The 18,685-nt window shown below is 45.6% G+C and overlaps 1 protein-coding gene across 1 annotated transcript in view; it reads right to left on the reverse strand.

Moving 5' to 3' along the window:
* Window positions 1-6: 6 nt before the first annotated feature.
* Window positions 7-18,685, reverse strand: part of LOC103800537 (netrin-4-like) — a gene marked incomplete at both ends in the record, with an annotated part of 34,710 nt that continues 16,031 nt past the window's right edge. The window contains 4 exons of the mRNA XM_009072920.1: window positions 7-99; window positions 6,053-6,241; window positions 7,554-7,680; window positions 18,150-18,437. Of these exons, the coding sequence (XP_009071168.1) occupies window positions 7-99; window positions 6,053-6,241; window positions 7,554-7,680; window positions 18,150-18,437 (697 nt within the window). The remainder of the gene's footprint in view (window positions 100-6,052; window positions 6,242-7,553; window positions 7,681-18,149; window positions 18,438-18,685) is intronic.

The raw sequence follows: 18,685 nt of genomic DNA on the forward strand, positions 1-18,685 counted from the left end.
CCACGCCAGGCTTGCAGGGGCAGTCGCCGGTGCTGGGGTCGCAGAAGGTGCCGGGGCCCAGCGGGAGCACGGCCGAGCCCAGCGGGTGGCAGGAGCAAGCTGCAGGGACACCCGAGCACAGAGCATCTGTGAGCGCAAAGGCTCTGCAGGACGAAGGCGCAGGAGACGCCTCTGGAACCACTGTTCTGCCTAGGGACACCCGTGGGGGGTTCTGGGCTTCTTTCTTTCTCTCACCCATACAAATCTGAGCAGAGTCTCCCTTTGGAATCTGTATAATTTTAACTTTTGTGAGCTATTTTAATGAGTCGGCCTATCCTGGTGTCGTGTTATGTTTTGCCAAACAAGCCTTTATTACCCTCCTTATAGCATCTGGACTCTAGTCCAGCCAAGTACCCAGGGATGTGCCTGGCTCACTGTGATGTTTAAGCAGCTGTGGGTGCTTCATAGCAAAAATGAATCAGAGGATAATTGCTTTTTAAAGTAATAACAACTGTCTTGCATCCAGGAGGTTAAAAACCCCCTTGGAACAGTCATTTTAATTAAAGCGGAGGCTGAGCAAAAAGTACCCCTGTCTCTGTCTGCTTTTTAAAGCCATCATTTAAAAACACTAGAAAAAAAGCATGACACTGACAGCTCAGAGATCTGCTTTTGCATGTACTCCAGGACATGGTTTTACAGAGTGCATCTCAGAAATGCCAGCTGCTCTCTTTCCTCCCCCACAGCCCCTCGCAGCAGAACGATGCACTAGAAGTGGGTTCTCACAAATCAGAAAAGATGCCCTAAAACAGGTGATGAGAAGTTTTCCTTGCCTACTGCTTAGGAATTTTCTTTTACAGAAATGTAATTTATATCTGTAGCAAGACTACTTTTCCCCAAAGGTGTTAATCTTTTCAAAGATCAGCAGGACAGTTATCAAGAGTGTGAGTCAAATCTGTGAGCACCCAGCCAGGCCAGCAGGCAACATGCCGATCCAGAGGACCAGTAGCTGGGTGACTTGTGTTCTCCTTCCCTCAGAGTTTGGTTCTCTGACCAGGACATGGTACAGTCAACCTTGTGCATTATGGCAAAAAATTCCCTGATGAAAGACTTCTGCCCAAAACTTCATTTACACAAAAATTGGTTTCCCTGCGAAAAATGTCATTTGGAGGCAAAATTTTCACTACATTCTAATACAAATGTTCCTATTTTGCAACTGTGAAGGCAAAAAAGCAGAAAAGCCACTGCAGGCAATGCAGCCTCTCTTTCTCTTAAAATACTTATTGCTATGCACACATATTTAATTTTGCTCTGACCACATTTTTGTGGTTTCAAGGATCTGACATACCTGTAGTATAGCTTCAAAATATTAAAGGATAGATTAATATTGGCAGTTAACTTAGAGGTGACTACAATTCCAAAATCTTTGCCAAAGTAATCCCCAAATTTTCCCCACCCTTTCCATTCCCAAACAAATATAATTATATAAAATTAAAAGATTACAAAGCCTCTCCACAAACTGCATAACTAGCTGCAGGCAGTGAATGCTGGTACCTTTAATAGTTTTCAACAGTGCTCACTGAGACTTGCATACCTTTCTCCTGAAGTCTGTGAAGTGTTTTACACCTGATACATACAGCCAAATGTTCACTTTTCCTACTAGATGTGCTGGGTATTTCTGGCATTCTTCAGCCCCTTAAGGGGAAATATCAAGCACTTAAAGCTCTTCTATTCTCCTGCAGTCAGTGAGATAAACCCACTGCTCAGAGAGAGATTTGGTCCCGTTTTGGTCAGGTTTCAGCTGAGTTGTACACACAACCCTATCGGGGGCTGGATCTTTTTCTGTTTTAGACAATTCTTTCACATGACTTCTTTTCCTAATAGAAAATTTAACATCGACGACAACACCATGGTGAAGAAAGAATATTAAATTTACAAAGGCTGTTATGAAAAATAGAGCAGCAAGCTCATAGGCAATTAAAAATCAACTAAAAATGAGAATGTAGCTGGCTATACTTTTAAATAAAAGCCACAAAGAGATGTGTGGTAAAGGCTGGTAATTTCTAACAGGCCTGCATACCCACTTCCACGGACCCCATCCTTCCTGGCTGCTCCTCTGGAAGTTATCAATGGCAACCAGCAAAGTGAAGCTTTTCAGTCTTGCATCTTGGGTGGTGGCCCAAGATGACACAAAGTGGCATTAATCTGGATGGTTTGGGTGGCAAGTTTTCAACACCGTAAACATTTGTGTTGTGCTGCAGTGGGAACATGCTGAGCGATGCAGACATTAAGTGAAGCACATCACTACACACTGAGCACAGAAATAAATAAGACTCTAGAGCTCAAATGTGAGCACGTTGTACCACATTTGAAAGAAATGCATGGAAACAGGATGGAGTGCTTCTGTACTATGGCAACAGCAAGGCAGAAAAAGACTGCAGGGCTGGTTATACAGTGTTTGGCAGCTGCAGCTACTGCTCCCTCATGGGCAGGTGTGATGTGTTGGCTTTAGACCTCATTCACTCCTTCCACACAGTCTGCACCTCACTGTAGCACAGGTAGTAGACCCATCTCCAGCAAGGTGTGAGGAGCAGCCAAGCAGCAGATAAAGCAGCTACAGACGGTGCTGGATGGCATATCATTGAGGATACTTGGGTGCAGTGTGAAGCTCAGTGTGCCTGCCTCATGTGCTGTGGCCACTTCATCAGGGAGGCTGGGGGTTTCCACGGCCAAGGGAACTCTTATGAGAGAGTTATGGTGCTCACTGGGCACCAGCCTTGGACCAAAAGAAACCTTCCACAAGCTTGATCTTTTTGATTTGTAAGCAGCATTGCTAAAAATGCCAATTTACCACCCTGTACTATGTGGCAGTATTTTGCATGTGACTTCCATGCACACATAAATAAACAGCTGCTTGTCCTGGCATCACACGTGCTGATCAGGATGGAAAACCCACGAGTGGGATCCCAGCAGAGCTGGACTTCCCTGGCCTGGATTGGTGATACTGTTGCAGTTTCTTCAGCTGCCAGCTAAACTTTAGAAATGACAAATATGTGACCTCAAAAACCTACAGCTGAAAAGCAAAAATAAACTTGGCAATTATAAAACTTGATTTATTGTCTGCAATTGTACTGTAGCTGGGGCTTAAAAATTCATGAGGATGTAAGGAAAGGACCGATAGGTATGGAAGGGGGAAAAGGAAAGAGTCGTTGGTGTTTTAAATGTCAGAATGTCTTGTTTTATTCGGTACACGCCTACTCCTGAGCAAATATTCTATACCCTCTTTGCCTACAAGAATCTTTTAAGTATCCTTAAAGATTACAGCTTAACAACTCCTTTGTTTACTTTGACCTAGGTATTTTTAAATTTTCAACGGCTGAACAATAATGTTGCCTTGAGCCAGGAGCAAGCAGGCAATGCAATGTCAGAATGTCTTGTTTTATTCGGTACACGCCTACTCCTGAGCAAATATTCTATACCCTCTTTGCCTACAAGAATCTTTTAAGTATCCTTAAAGATTACAGCTTAACAACTCCTTTGTTTACTTTGACCTAGGTATTTTTAAATTTTCAACGGCTGAACAATAATGTTGCCTTGAGCCAGGAGCAAGCAGGCAATGCCATGGCCTTCCCAAAAAGAATAATAGGATGCCATGCATGTCCCTTGTTATTGCAGACCATGGCATGATTCTTGGAAATGTTCCAGGCATAGGCTGGAATTGATCTAATATAATTTAATTTAACAGTCATTAGTCATTTTCTACGGCCCTGCAGCTGCCACCTCCCCAGTGAGATGCTGGGTCTGGGTGTGCAGGGAGCATTCCTGGCAGTAGGAGACCAGAAAGGAAGAGGTGAAGGAGTCTTAGGGAGGAGCATATTTGTGACAGGTTGAAAAGCCCAGAGAGAAATCTGTGAGTTTGTAGTAATAGGGTCTCTGGAAAGAAAGCATTCTGATAATCCCTACATTTGTGGAACCCAGTTTGTTCTGGGGAAAGTTGTCTTCCTCAGATACTTGAGTACTTTGTGCTCTGTAATTCATGAATACAATAAAAAAAGAGCAACAAAGTAGATGCACTTAATGAAGAAGGAAATAAATATAGACTTTTTCTCACTGTGCTCAGGAGTATCTTACAGTTCTTGTCAAATATATGTTATCTCTGGCTTTTAAATACCAGAGTTCATGAATGCCTAGTGGTCCATAAAGAGGCTGGATTGTTGCATTAAAGGGTAATGGAGGCACGCTTTTATTTTTGGAAAAAAATGTGGAAATTGGAATGCCATGGGCCAGTGACTCAGAGGTGAATGCAGAAAGCCAAGAGAACCAACAACTAGCATGTGTCAACAAAAATACCCGTTAATCATCACATCTCCACAGCTTCCTCCAGCCCAGAAAGGCTGGGAGAAACTTTATCATCAAGTCCCTTGGAATTTGACTAACATATAGCTAATGACATGATGTAATGGTGGTGGTTTTATGTGTCCAGAAGGCTGCACTCAACTCAATGCCAAAGCTTTGCTTGGCTTCAATGGCCTTGAAAAAGTGCGTATTTTGCCTTGATGGGAACTGGCAACTAAAGAGCATCAGGAAATACAACCCTAGCAAAGGTAGCAGAACCACATTAGAAGCACATTTCAGAGCTTGAGGCTCCCATACAGAATCTATTTCAGACTTTCTTCCTGCATTATCCACCAGGAGTCAATTAATCCAATTGGTTCTTTCTTTTTTAATCAGCAGCACTGAATCCATGAGTTAGAAAAAACCCCTCAAGCCTCTGCTTTGGGTCTAAATGGAAGACTTAAGCCTGTTCTTTTACTAATGAGACTCCAAAACAAAAGATCACTGCCAAAGTTCTGGGAAAGTATATGATATTTCAGAGATGGAGACTTGGAACTTGATGTACACAAGTAAGTAAAGGAACTTTAAAAAGTAATTTAATTCACTGTTAAAAAAACCAAATTTGTGTACATCCTACAGCAGTGAAGTAACTATTTACACAAGTAATGAAGAACTGTGGTCAATTCTGTTTTCATAAAGAGAACTTGGGTTGTAAAACAGGCAGTTCAGCTGCTACTGCTTCTCCTTGCATCAAGTGAAAGGTGAAGAGGAGGAGAACCTCTGTGGCAGGCTGGTGGGGCTGTTGGTAATATCATGAGGATGATATGCAATGAGGGAGCAGGACAAAAGCAGTTGTTCCCCACCTGACCTCACAGAACAAAGTGAAAGTGCAGCCTGGGGTACGGATCCCCACCGCAGAAGGGTTTCCTCTGCCTTTAAATGCACGTACGTCTCACTGGGAGGAGGGAGATGTACTCAGTGTCTCCTCAAATGACACAAGCAGGGTGTCAGTCAGATTTCTTTTCTGTCACCTATGAAGGTCTCCCTCTGAATTTGGGTCAGTGAGGAGAAATGTGAAGCCAGTGGGCAGCTGTAGGTTCAGAGAGGAGAGCAACCCTGCACCCCATGTTTAGCTGAGCAGTGTAATGTGTGTCCCCCCTGGTGAGTCACCATCCTCACAGTGGTCCCTGGGGAGTGTGGCTTTTGGATCACTGCTTTTGCATGGGAAATACTTAAATCACATATGGCCAAGTCATTGCCTTTGGCCTGGCCTCCTTGGTGTCCCACCTTCTGGAATATCACTTAACTTGTGTTCCTGTCTCTCCCTCCATAGCCACCTGCTGCTGCTGTGAACACACACTGATGGGTGATGCTATTTATCAGCTGCACCCCTGCTGGCTGAGGCACCCGATTCTGAGGTTGCAGCAATCACCAAACAAGGAGAACATGAAAACATGATGCAGCTTTTGCTCTCCAAAAAGAGCAATAGGAGAAAGTCATCTCTCTTCCCCTGCTCCTAAGCTACAGGGATCCTCAGGATAGATTTGTCACCAACATCTGCTTTCACCCTGCAAACCTTACCACGGCTCTTTACAAATAGCATCACAAAGGGCATTGAAAGAGCTGCCTGTCCTTCACTGAAGCAAGAAGACTGCTCCAAGGAGGGGCAGGAAGATCTCACCTTTCGTTCGACACTTTCCCACTCGAGAAGCACTTCCCTAGTAAAAGGGTGCTGACTTACGTTTGCAGGCATCTGGGGCAGAGAAGGGCTTCCTGAGGTCCCGGTAGAAGCCTGGCTTGCAGCGCTGGCAGTGCTGCCCTTCCGTGTTGTGCTGACAGTTGTCACAGACGCCACCGCTGCGATTGCCTGATGCCAGCCACGCATCCATGTCAAAATGACAAGCGTCCGCATGCCCATTACACTTGCATGCTGAGACAAAGCCAAAGGGAGCAGAAAGACTCATTAAGGCAGTGAAAGACATTGATTTATAGAAAAGAGATACAAAACCCTAAACCATGTTTTGGAAGGGGGACCTGACCTATAAGCCCGTTATTCATTCAAATGCATGAAGTATCATTGCATTTTCATCCACACTTCCCAAACTCTAGAGGTCACATTTAATAGAAAGTATTTTCTTTAACTCTTATGTACTACATGGGTTTCCCAGTACAAGCACAGCATCGTGGTCAGGCCAGTGTGGGGATAGCTCCCACATTCAGTGGTCATGCTGGAGAGGATCCTTCCTCCCTGCTTCAGAAATCAGCAGGGCCCTGTACAGCATCTGCCATGAAGATGTTGTCAGGATGTTTCCTGCATCTGATGGGAGTGAAAAGGCAGGGGGATGGGAGGTGTGTGCGAAAGGGCAAGCATCCCCCTTTCCCTGTCCTGGCAGTGGAGGAAGTCTGCATGTCCACACACCTGAAGTCAGGAGTTGAGATCTATTCCAGTGCCTGCTTGTCAAATGCTGCTGGTGTAAGCAGGGATTCAGTGTCATTCCCTTAGGGATCATCCACGCTGCAGTGAGCATGACCACAGTCCGCATAGGCAGACTGATGCTAGCTTATGTATGTGTTGATACCATTGCAGCCAGGGCAGGATGGCACTCAGCATGCCTGCAAACCTTCCTGGTGTGCTGCAGTGAATCCTCAGTGCCCTTCTGGCTAGACTGCTGCTGCCACTGAAGCAGATCACTCCATGACCTCTGTGGTCCTATGCCTGCACTTACCCTGAGCATCTTCCCTGGCACCGCAGAACTAATCTTCAAACCTCCTCAGAGCCCACAGCTCCTCCTGCCCCCAGTGCCTGAGGGTCCATGTCCAGCAGCAGAAAGCCATACTGCCTACAAACCTGTCTGTCAGCAATGTCCCTGGAGGGGACAATTCTGGCCCTTTGTCACCTCCAAGGTATCCTGGCAGGCGACAGTCTGCTCATAGCAGCTGACCATATCTCAAGGTGATGCTCTTGAGTCCCACAAAAAGGCCAAACCAACACACATCACAGTCTCATGAGGATTTCCAAGTGAGGGACTGTGCAAACAGGGCCATCCCTGCTACACCAACATGTGGTGGGTGCTGGGCAGGAGTGCGGCATTGGCTCTTCACTCACTGAGCTGCCTCACTAGCACCTCGCCACCACCCCGGTTATCTGCTGCCTCTCAGAAACATGGGAGAAAAGCATGCATGGACGAAGCATTTTGCTCAGGCAGAGGCTTTGGAGACACTGTTCCTGACTGGCTACTTACACTGACACTCTCTCGGGGCTCCGGTTTTGCCGTCGGCAGCCTGCCAAGGCTGGTCATTGTAGAGCGGCGCGCAGTGCTGGCAGTGAGACCCTGCTGTGTTGTGCTTGCACATGCATTTCCCATGGACCTAGGAGGGGAAAGAGAGCAAGCATCACCCACAGCAAAGCCCAAAGAGTCTCCAGGAACAAGAAATGCCCACACACAGGAGACAGCATGCCACCTAGATGCTATTACATAGGCTAGAAAGAGGGATATCATGATGTCTGCCTTGATGTCCAGTTCAGCCAAGGGCATATATTCTGCAGTTACACTTTCAATTAGATTAGTATTTGTGGATCTGCATCATGGTATTGTATAATCATACCTTTTTCTTTGTGACATCTAAAGGATCTTTAGCATTTTCCAGCTGTAGCATGAATTTCCAGAAGAGATTAAAAAAAGCCAAGATTCAAAGCATCCTTGGAAAACACTGTAAAACCTTTCTCCTTTCCTCCCTCCCAAACACAAATACACCTTGGCGGTACTGCAGGAATAGCAATGACAACCTCAGCACCCAGCTCTGTGTGCCCAGCCATCACCAACACAAATAACTACAAGAAAAAATATTCAATTCCCCTGAAACAGGTATCTACTAATCCTAGGCAGAATTTTTGCCCCACAAAGAGAGAATCAAGGATAGCAGAAGGACCATGCTTGACTATACTCGGATATGTTCATGATAGATAGTTTAACAGCTAGACAGCCCAGTGTAAGGGGATAATTAGAGATGAAAAGTCAGAGTAACACGCTTGGTGCCAGCTGCCCTGTCAGTCGCTGGCATTACTCACACTCTTGGCAAATGCAGAGAAAACAGGATGTAGACAGAGGGCACAAGCAGCCCGGCAGCCCTTGGATGCAATGAAATCAAGCTCTGCAGCAGCATGGCTCTGCTGGCAAGGCTGAAGGCCCTGCCTTTTTTTCATGGAGTGTGGCAGATAGCTACCTACTGTAGCTATTTCAGCGTGTGCCTGTGCTTGCAGCTTTACTCTGCTCAACATTTTGCGTTTAAATACATGGTTCGGCTTCTCCTGCTGCTCATTAACGAGCCAGAGGCCTCAGTCCTCCCTGCCAGCATGGTCCCGTGCTCATGCCACAAGTTGGCCATAAACCCAACGGATCTGCCACCAGCTGCTGGCTGCTTTTGGCACTGAGAACAACACAGGGCGGTTGGGGTGCCTGGTGATCCGGCATGGAGCTTGGGCATGGCTTTAACTGCTACTGGAAAGTGCTGCCTTCCACGCTGTTTAACTTGTGGTTTTACAAGTGTGCTGTTCTGAACTGCATGACTTGCTGATGAAACTGCCACAAGAAAAGTTCCTGTGAGAAATCTGAACAGTAAACAAAACAGAAGAGGACCTTGAACATGTTGTAAAGAGCTCCTGCTTGTTACGTCGATGCACACACATACTCCTGGCTAATGATGACTTTCTGATTTGTTCATTTTAATGACTAGATTTCAGCTGCTATCTCACATGGGTCAGATGTAACCAGTACAAATAAAATTTCAAAACTGACTTTAAAAGTCCTTCAAAGACTTTTCAGCAGCAAAGAAAACAGCAAAATCTTTCAAAAACTTTTACAGTGATTCATTCCTGCCTTATTAAAATGTCTAGATCATGAAAGGAAAATATAGAACAGCAACTGGACTGTGTAAGCAATGGACAGGTACAGACAGAATCAGAACACGCAAGCATCAAGTAAAGTGAAAATACTAAGCTAACCTTACTTTCTGTGCTATTTGTCCTCACTGCAGGAAATGGTCTCACTGCAGGTACTAGTTGGTCTGTCTGGCTTAATATACTGATATATGCTTAAATGTGGGCTAATATTTGAAAAGAATAAGAAGCAAATATAGAAAAGAAACAACAAATTTGCAAAGGGATTATTTAGTTCTCAAAGTGTGTCTTGTGCTTTCCTATTTTCATTTTTGCTACCACCTACAAAATGTTCTTCAAACTCTCAGATGCCTCAATTTCCTAAATCATCACTCTTCAAGAAATTTCTTTCATATGTATTTTTAGGCAAGGTCCACACACAAACATGTTACAGAGTCACTTCACACACATTTAAAAGCATCTCCCTGCATGGAAGCAGAAAATGGCTTAATCTGTACTGGTCATGTGGTCATCTTCTAGTGGTTTTGATGGTGTTCTGACTCTTTGATTCTACTTTTGGTAGGAGTTTCTTGCCAGCCCTTTAGTCATTAGGTGCTTAGGGCTAAACAGGTTGTAGTAGCCTGAACCACATCTATGGCCAGCAAAATCCTTCAGAAATCCTTCCTCATGGCACTGTCCCAGTTGTTAGGGTAAAGGGACCCACCAGATCCAGGACATATGTGATCAGGAGGGGAAGGTGATCTGAGGGAGTCAGAGGAGGCCATAATCAAAACCACGTGGTCCTTTGGTGCTTTGGCAATCATGATGCACGGGAAAAGAATTTTAAACAGGGGTATGTCTCAGACATGGAGACATTTGGGATTACTGTGGAGATGTGTGTTCCCCCTGCCTGTGCCCACAGCCTGTAGCCTCACCCCTCAAATTCAGCTTCCTCCTTGCCAAAGCTGCACAAAGAATCCGTGGGCACCCGATCAATCAGCCAGCAGCTGCTCAGCATTAATAATGTACGACTCTGAAACTCAGCAGCACCTAAGAAACCCTCAAAGGATTAAGCATCCCAAGACACCAGCAGAGAGTGAGGCAAAACTCCCTGCTGAGGAACATTCACAGTTCCAAAGAGTAGGAGCCTGCATTTTCTGAAAGCCCAAGTACTGTATAACAGAGCATATTGTGTTGCTCACATACAGGAAGAAGGGTGGAAATAAAAGAGGACAGGTATCTTGAGAACTTGCTGTGCCACCATTAATTTGGCATGCAGAGCTAATAAGTGTGATTTCACTGAATAGCTGTGTGCCAATGCATTAATATTAATCTGTATGTGGACTCTAAAGAAAGAAGTTTTATGAAATAAAAACACAGTTGCAGCAACGGAAGGCTTGTGGGTTCTCAGATGCTGTGGCAAGGAGAGATGCAAAAGACCCGATTTGTAGATAATGCAAATCAAGCCAGCTGGTGTTCAGACAGACCCAGAGGAGCATGGCATGATGTTCCTCATACTGATTGCTTGTAAAGGTGTGATGCACCTGGGCAGAAGGAAACAAATGGTCTAGCTGAAAAGCCCAAAACATACTAGAACAGCATGATTCTGTGTAAAGGCAAGTGCTGGACCAGCACAGAGGCCCATAGGCTTGGGCTCCCCAGCTGACTTGGTGGGTGCTGTCACAGCTGGGTCAGCAGGTACCAGCTGTTCCCAGTCCTTAGCATATGGGTGCTGCTCTGCAGTTTCCTTCCCTCAGGGTTTATCATGACCAGATGTGTTAGTGCCTTCATCATCTGCTCCCTCCCAAGCCCAGATACCACTGTGGACCCTGTGTGCCCTCTGCTCACCTTGGCATGGCCTAGCATGGCTGTTCAGTAGCCCAGCCTGCCATGCACACTTTGCAAACCTGCATGCCCATGTCACTACAGAGCCAGAGACTTGTAATCTCAGTGGGATTCATGTGTGGGTGAGCACCTGCAGAGAAGTGGGATGCAGTGGCCCAGCTGATCCTGCTTCTGTATCAGATGCAGCTACCCAGACTCCAGTCTTTGGGAGTAAGCTTTGGAAAAAGCAGCAGGGCTCCCAGTGCTGATGGTGTCGTGCCTTTATAGTGATGCTGCTTAAATGAGCTGGACACTGAGAAAACTTTGCCTCTACAAGGTCCCCTCAGGTCTCACAGTGGCCCCAACCCCTCTTGGCCAGGTAGAGAATGGCAGACCCATTAATGAACAAACTAAACAGCTGAGCAGTCAGTCAAACCAGGTGAGAGGAGGGAAACAGAATCTTTAATAGCTTGCTTCTCAGTGTGACCATTTAGTTAGTACCTTCTTTTCCCTATTCCTTTTTCACAGAAGTTAATGAAAGCTGGACCTAAGTGCTTCAAAAGCCTTACGCTAATGTATTAATTCTCTTATAATAGCATTATTATAATGACTATCCCCAAAACAGCTCTGCTTTAAAAAAATCTATACATCCTAGCTTTATCCCATTTAAAAAAAAAACTTTTTTCTTTTACATAATTACATCATGACAGAATATATTTTTATGTATTGGAAACAACAAAAGAAGGTGAATATTAGCAAGCCCTTTCTTGCAGCCCATAGGCAGACATGTATTTATTTTAGTTATAAAGAAATACTGTTACAAGTGAAAATAAGAGAAAGACAGGACAAGGAGGAGTAATACAAGGAAAAGAGACGTGGCGGCAGGTGAAAACCAGCCGACAGACTGTCCACACTGGGCAAAATTAAAGCCTGTAAGAGGTGTAGGAGCACCAGTTGCAAGACTGCTCTGCCCTGTAAATTCCCTCTCATGCCATGAACCAGATGGGAGATGAGACTGAGAAACCAGCCCGGCAGCTCTCCTGGGACCCAAGGTAGAGTGAGGAAATGATGTACCTGCCCTCGGCGATTTCTCTAGCATCTCAGCACCTTTCTGAAGGCAGAATGTAATTCATATGCACTGACAGGGGAAAGAGGAGATTTTTTCTTCCCTTTTCATTCACCTTGACTTATATTTAACTCTAAGGCGTACCCACAAGGGTCATTATGGAGCATCACTAAGTACACAAACACAATTCCCACTATGTCTCACCCCTTTAAGCATTCACACAGTTCTTGACTCATTTGAGCAACAAAACCTTCTTACACCATTTTTCATTTTGTCATTGGGTCTTTATATCCCAGTTCACTTTCATGCCGTTCCCCTTCTTAGCTCGACAGCCCTGTCGCAATGTCAGTCATTAGAGGGCACAATGCAAATAGTGTTACAAAAGTTGCCTTCTGTAAGATAAACGAGGGACTGATTTCTCTATACAGAGACAGTTGCTAGGGCATGCTTCCTTCCAGAGCCTTTTGTTGCCAAATTATAACCTTCCAGTGCTTCTTTTCAGATTGCAAATACGTAGGGTTTTTTCTTCAGCTGAATCCTATAAAAAACTTTCCCCCCAATTTATCATGTTCCAAAATGTTGGGCAGTGACCAAGAAATGCTATATAGGGGGGAAAATGCTTTCAATCACCTGTTATGGATTGATTTATATTGCAAGAACTCAGCCACTATATAGAGTCCAACACAAGCACACACTAATAGAAAATCAATGTCACAAAGACCTGATAGAGTAAATAGGCTAAATAGCTAGGAGGGGCAACTGCTTTTAATACAATTTCTTTTTTGGAACTGCTAAAATTGTATTTTCTCTCTACTTTTTTTTTTTTTTTTGCTTTCCTGGAAAATGGGCACAATATCAGCCTAAAGGAAAATTGCAGCATTCACGCTGAGTCTCTAACCATAGCTTTTAAATTGTGTTGTGCTTGAACCACTGTGCCAGTTTTAGAACCAATGTCTACTGGCTCCTGACAGCATGCGAGGAGGTATTCTTTTCTCAAAGCACCAGACAACTAAATTTATGCATGAGAAAATTCTCATATCCTATCTTGTTCTTGTGAAAGAACACAAAGCTTGTTGTCCAGGGTGTGGGGGCCGTCTGGTGGGGTTTTTTTAATTCCTTGTACAATAGGCTTCTGTCAGTGTTGCTGTAGAAGACCTTGAGCATCTTTTGATGTCAGTAGCACAATAACAATTTATAACAGCCACTGGGTTGGCCACATGGGAAGGGGGAGGAATATTCACCCTGCCTGACTACACAGAAGTGCTTTAGCACCATAGCTCAGTGCACCCAGGATCCTGACCGTACTGTATCCCCCCACCTCTTCATAACTATGGAAGGAGCCTGGGGAGATCAGCTGCTCACTTGGGTACATCAAACACATGCCTAAAATTAGGTGAACTATATCTGGGGTTTGGTGCCTAATTGTGGGGCAGCTGCCAGAAATCAAATTCAGATGCATTCACTGATCAGGCTCCTGAACGGGTCTCTGTGTTCAGACTAGAACATAAAGCACAGTTCCTGGAAGAGTCCTTGACTTATACTGACACAGCACCTCAGACTACTAAAGAAGCATATAAGCATAATTGCAGCAGTACCACTTCAGTACCACAGCAGCACCACACCAAACTACTTTGGGCACATGCCTCAAGTCTATTGAAGCTTCTTCATCCCTAAGCTGTAGTTTCCTACTTCCTTCCTTCACAGCAAAGATAGCTGCTGTATCATTGAAAGAGTTAGAGAGGAAAAAAGGGAACAAGAAGATGAAGAAAACCAGATGGCTTCATTTGTTCTCACTCTGTTCAATGCAGGTGAAAGATGTGCAGGCAGGATTCCACTAGTGGTAATAGATGAGGGGCAAGGAAGGACAGAGTGGGAAACATTATATAGTTGATAATAGTGGATTATCAGTGATGTGGGATCTCACCTCATAGGGGTACGAGCAGGAATCCCCAGCAAGGGCACAGCCCTCTAAGACTGATAAGCCTGAGTTATCAGTGAACTGAGTTATCACAGTTATCAACTGTGAGAATCACTAAGCTGTTGCAGGAATCTGCAGTTGGGGAGGTCCAAGGAGTCTCTGAGATGGATAAACTCCAGCTCTCACCTGGACACAGCAGTGCACAGCCAGGTGAGGAATCTCTGGGTTTGATTTCCCCACTTTTGAGTCCTAAATTGCAAGATCCTCCTTATCTCCAGGCTCGAACAACATTGCATCTCCTCTTGCATGACACTTGCCACAGTTGCAAGCCGGTCACGAGGATGCTTTAGCTGGGGAGGACTCAAGTATGCACTGCAATGGCTTCATGTGCAGAGGTACTGGCAAAGGGTGAGTAGCTCCTGTGCCACAGATCAGAGAGAAAAACAGTCTTCTCATGATTACTGAAGATAGGAGGGATCTCCTGTGTATGTGAATTCATTTCTCTACTCACATGTGTGATTTGCCATTTAAGGCAGCTCACAAACACATCAACTGCTTTGTGTGGCATGGTATGAGGTCTGTTCGTCCATGCACATTTGCTCCTAGGTATGCATTGGGCTGTTGCTGATCAGAGTTGAGTAGTGACCCCTAGAATAAATTCGAGAGGAGCAGGAAAGACAGAAAGTCTATCTGTATCAACCTGACAGTTGTCTGTTGCACACAAGTGTACAACAACGGACAGTCAGGATCATACTACCCATGAGGAGCAGCCCTTGCTATCCTTGGAAGGCAGACAGGTCTTCTCTGTAGTCTTCCCCTGTAGCTCATGGAGATATACCCTCTCCTAGAGTGGAAGTCCCACCTGCATATTCAGAATTCACCTAAAGGCTGACATGGCATTTCTGACACTCAAACAAAACCAGAGCTTTCCTACATGAATTCCATTCTCTTTTAGGAGAAAGGATGGGCGAGGAAATTAGCAGCAAGAGCATCATGGAGAGTTTTGCACCTGGAGGGTGGTGAGGGCACAGAAACAAATTCTTATCAGGCCCTGGCTATTGTTTTTTGCTGTTGGGGATAATGTGAAATATTTATTCTCACAGTGAATATCTGGACTCTGTAAAATCCAACTTTGTTTTGACTTGACTCCGAGGGATTGCAAAGGAGGTTATCCCACCCCAGTGAACAGAGCTAGAGCTGCTTCTGCTGGGCTGGAAGGAGCCCCTCTTTGTCCACGAAGCCATCCTGTTTGCATCCCAACCCCACACCCTGAGGATGTGCCAGGTCAGTATTATCTCATGGCCAAGTGGACATCTAGACTTGCTTCAGCTACTCACAAAATTTACTTTCAAAACTGTCAGCTTCTCAGCACACGATTGTGTAGACCTCATGAAAAAAGCCCATCTGATGTGAGGAATGCTGTGGATGCAAGCTGGACCAATGTCCCAAGCTGAGCGGAGCATCTTGGCCCCTCCGCTCGGGATCCTGCACCAAACCTGCCTGAGCAGCAGCCCCCAGCATCCCCACATGGTTTTCTCAGATCCTCTCTGGATGAAATGGCTAAAATGCTTCTGGTCACTTTGTGAGATCTAGCCAAGTCCTGGCAGCTATGCCCAGTTCTGCCAGGACACTCTGGCTTACTGCCCAGAGCAGCCCAAAAGGAAACAAATATATCATGTCTGGGTCTTCCACTAGCCAAGCAGGGACTGAAACTAAGCCTGCAGTTAGGATTCTGTCTGTAGGCTGAGACCAAGTAGGGGGTTAAGAAAACACATATTTTGGAAAAGTGGTTGCTTTTTTTAAAGGATTTTAAACTTGACTGAATTTCGATGTTAACTCTCTAACTTAGAGGGTATTTTTCAGGCGTGCTCTGGTCTAAACATGCATAAAAACAGAGTGAGATTTTATAATCATATTGTGAAATGGTTCTGTGCTTCCCAGCTTTTGTTGTCCTTGGTTTTAGAGTGAAGGTTCTGCTGAAACCCCAGGTAGATACAGTTAGATAAAGACTAGCTTGAAGTCACCACCTCACACTTGAGTGACTGACCAAATTTTCAGAATTATATTTTCTGTGAGTTTTTCAGATGAAATGTACAAAAATGCCCTCTTTCTGAAATTCTACTCTCTTTCCAAAAGTTTTCTGACTTCTCCCAGCTAAACAGCCACAGCAATCTTTCATCCCTTTTCTATTCATTCACACGTGTCTTCCTATCATCTTGGAAATAATCCTCTCTTCCAATCCTGAAGCAACACATTGGCAAACCCCAGCCTGGTATGCATGCGTGGGGTGCCACCGCAGTCCCCAGATAGCAGCAGTCTTGTGCCAAGCAGGAGCCTGGCATGGACCAGGCTCAGTCAAAACAGCCCCAGTCCTACGATGGAAAAAATGGTATTGGGAGAAAAAAACCTCGTACCACTTCCTGACCTTCCCTGCAAATCATGGAACTATGTCACCCCTCCACTGGCATATATCTCACAGAACATGCAGAATAAGCTGTAAGACACAGTAAAATGAGTCAGCCTTACTGTAGAAACGTCACCCTTGGGACTCCTGCCACATACACATTTATAACCGCAGTTGAATTTCCCCCTCAGGGCCAGCGCGCGGGGTTGTTGCTATTTCTTGCTTTGGTTTCCAGTGTGATTTTGGCACTTGCTTCCTTCCCACAGCACTGCCTGTTACCTGCACACTAGGGTTCCCATAGGCTGCACCGATACGAGAAGCCCATTGGCTGCAGGCTCTGTAACAACAATCAACAGTGCTCTAGGGCACACTCCTGTGCAATTCTATCCCAACAAAATAATCCTAAGCAAACGGCTCCTTTTGAAGACTTTCACTCAGAGGACATCTGTGGAAAGCAGAGCAGTGCTACCTGAAACAGCCTTATCAATCACAGCGCTGCACGCCTTCAAACTGGTGTATTTTCAAGATGTTGCAAGACTAGCTCTATTAGAAGGGAAACAGGCTGTCTGCTTCATGTCTGAGACCATAATTTAAGTGAAATGAGAGTTCCCTGAAGTGCTGGACAGATGCCAAATCTGCTTACCTCGAGTAAGTGCCTTCTTTATTTTGTTATGATCTTTCCCTTTCTAACATGATTCAGCACAATATGCTTGACTGGCCCTGGCATTTCCCTACTACTGCCAGCAAAGCCAGGGCTTTCAGAGCCAGTCTAGAAGGGCAGAAAGGACAAGATGTGCTGGGGACAAGAGGTGTCCCTGGACTGGCTGGGGGCAGGCATGCCATGCCTCAGGCATCCAAATGGTTGGCCACTGCTGTGCCCACCACCTCCCCAAGGGGTTAGTGGCTCTTGCTTCCTTTGGACATAGGAGGACTAGGGTTTAGATCTCGGCCAGGGCTTTCAGAGCCAGTCTAGAAGGGCAGAAAGGACAAGATGTGCTGGGGACAAGAGGTGTCCCTGGACTGGCTGGGGGCAGGCATGCCATGCCTCAGGCATCCAAATGGTTGGCCACTGCTGTGCCCACCACCTCCCCAAGGGGTTAGTGGCTCTTGCTTCCTTTGGACATAGGAGGACTAGGGTTTAGATCTCGGTGGGTCCCAAGGAATTTATTTGAGCTCAGAGCTCTTGCAATGGGAGTCTCCTTGAAACTAGAGCACAGGAATTCTATCTAGAGAAAGGAATTACAAAATGCAATGGAAAGCCTGGGAGTAAGAATCAAAATCTAGCTTTCTGTCCCCTTGGTTCAGGATCCAACTCAATATCCAAGAATCCTCCAGAAGCAATGGCTGTCATGAGATGTCTCATACCTTCAGAGAAGCTCTCCTTCAACATCAATATTCCCTGCATTTATTGTCTTTTAAATATTATGTTATTGCAAGTTAGCATGTAGCTGAAGATGGGAGTCAGCAATTATTTTTTTTTTAAGATCTACCTGAAATAAATAAATTACTCTGGAGTACCTTTGAAGGATGAGAGTCCCACACCAAGGCACAAAGGAAGTCCAGTGCTTCGGTCTCACATGGAGACCACCTCCTTTGTAAAAAGACCATTTCTTCTCACAGTGCTTTGAATTCAGGGCATCACATGTCAAACACCATGTATTAGGACCTACACCATACTCTATACTGTCCCTTTCTACTTTTAAAACCCTGCTTTCCTGCTGTGCAGACATCGTTGGGCACACGTACATACCACATGGAAAACACCAGCTGCCTTGATGGGCTTGAATCCAGCAACGGGGACACAGTGGTCAGCGTGGCCATTGCAGAAGCAGCTGCCCTTCACGATGAAGTCATAGATGGCATAGTGCAGGGATGGCAGTGGCTGCAGGGCCTGGGGGGCTGGGCTGGCCAGGAGGCAGGGGCAGCCCTGCCGCTCCAGCAGCCGCACGCGCAGGTTGGTGATCTTCAGCTGTGCCTGGGCTTCCGCACTGTACGGGTCCTCAGCCGCGTACGGCGCCGACAGGGCTCGGAATATCACCTGGGCATAGAAACACAGCAAGGGAAGCAGAAAGGAGGATGTCAGCAAGCCCCAGGCTCTCATGATGCTCCTTCTCCTCCACAAGCGGTGGGAGCAGCAAATCCACCTCCAACCCAGTGTGCACAAGGTGATCCCCTGGGATCCCTTATGTCCCTCCACAAGAAGTATGGACCCTATGAGTGTCAAGTGACATTTCATCATTAACTTAAATCAGAGGTGGGTGCCACTGCTATGTGGTATGGCCCAGC

This window comes from Acanthisitta chloris, unplaced genomic scaffold, assembly GCF_000695815.1.
Source record: "Acanthisitta chloris isolate BGI_N310 unplaced genomic scaffold, ASM69581v1 scaffold20140, whole genome shotgun sequence".
NCBI classification, from domain to species: Eukaryota; Metazoa; Chordata; class Aves; order Passeriformes; family Acanthisittidae; genus Acanthisitta; species Acanthisitta chloris.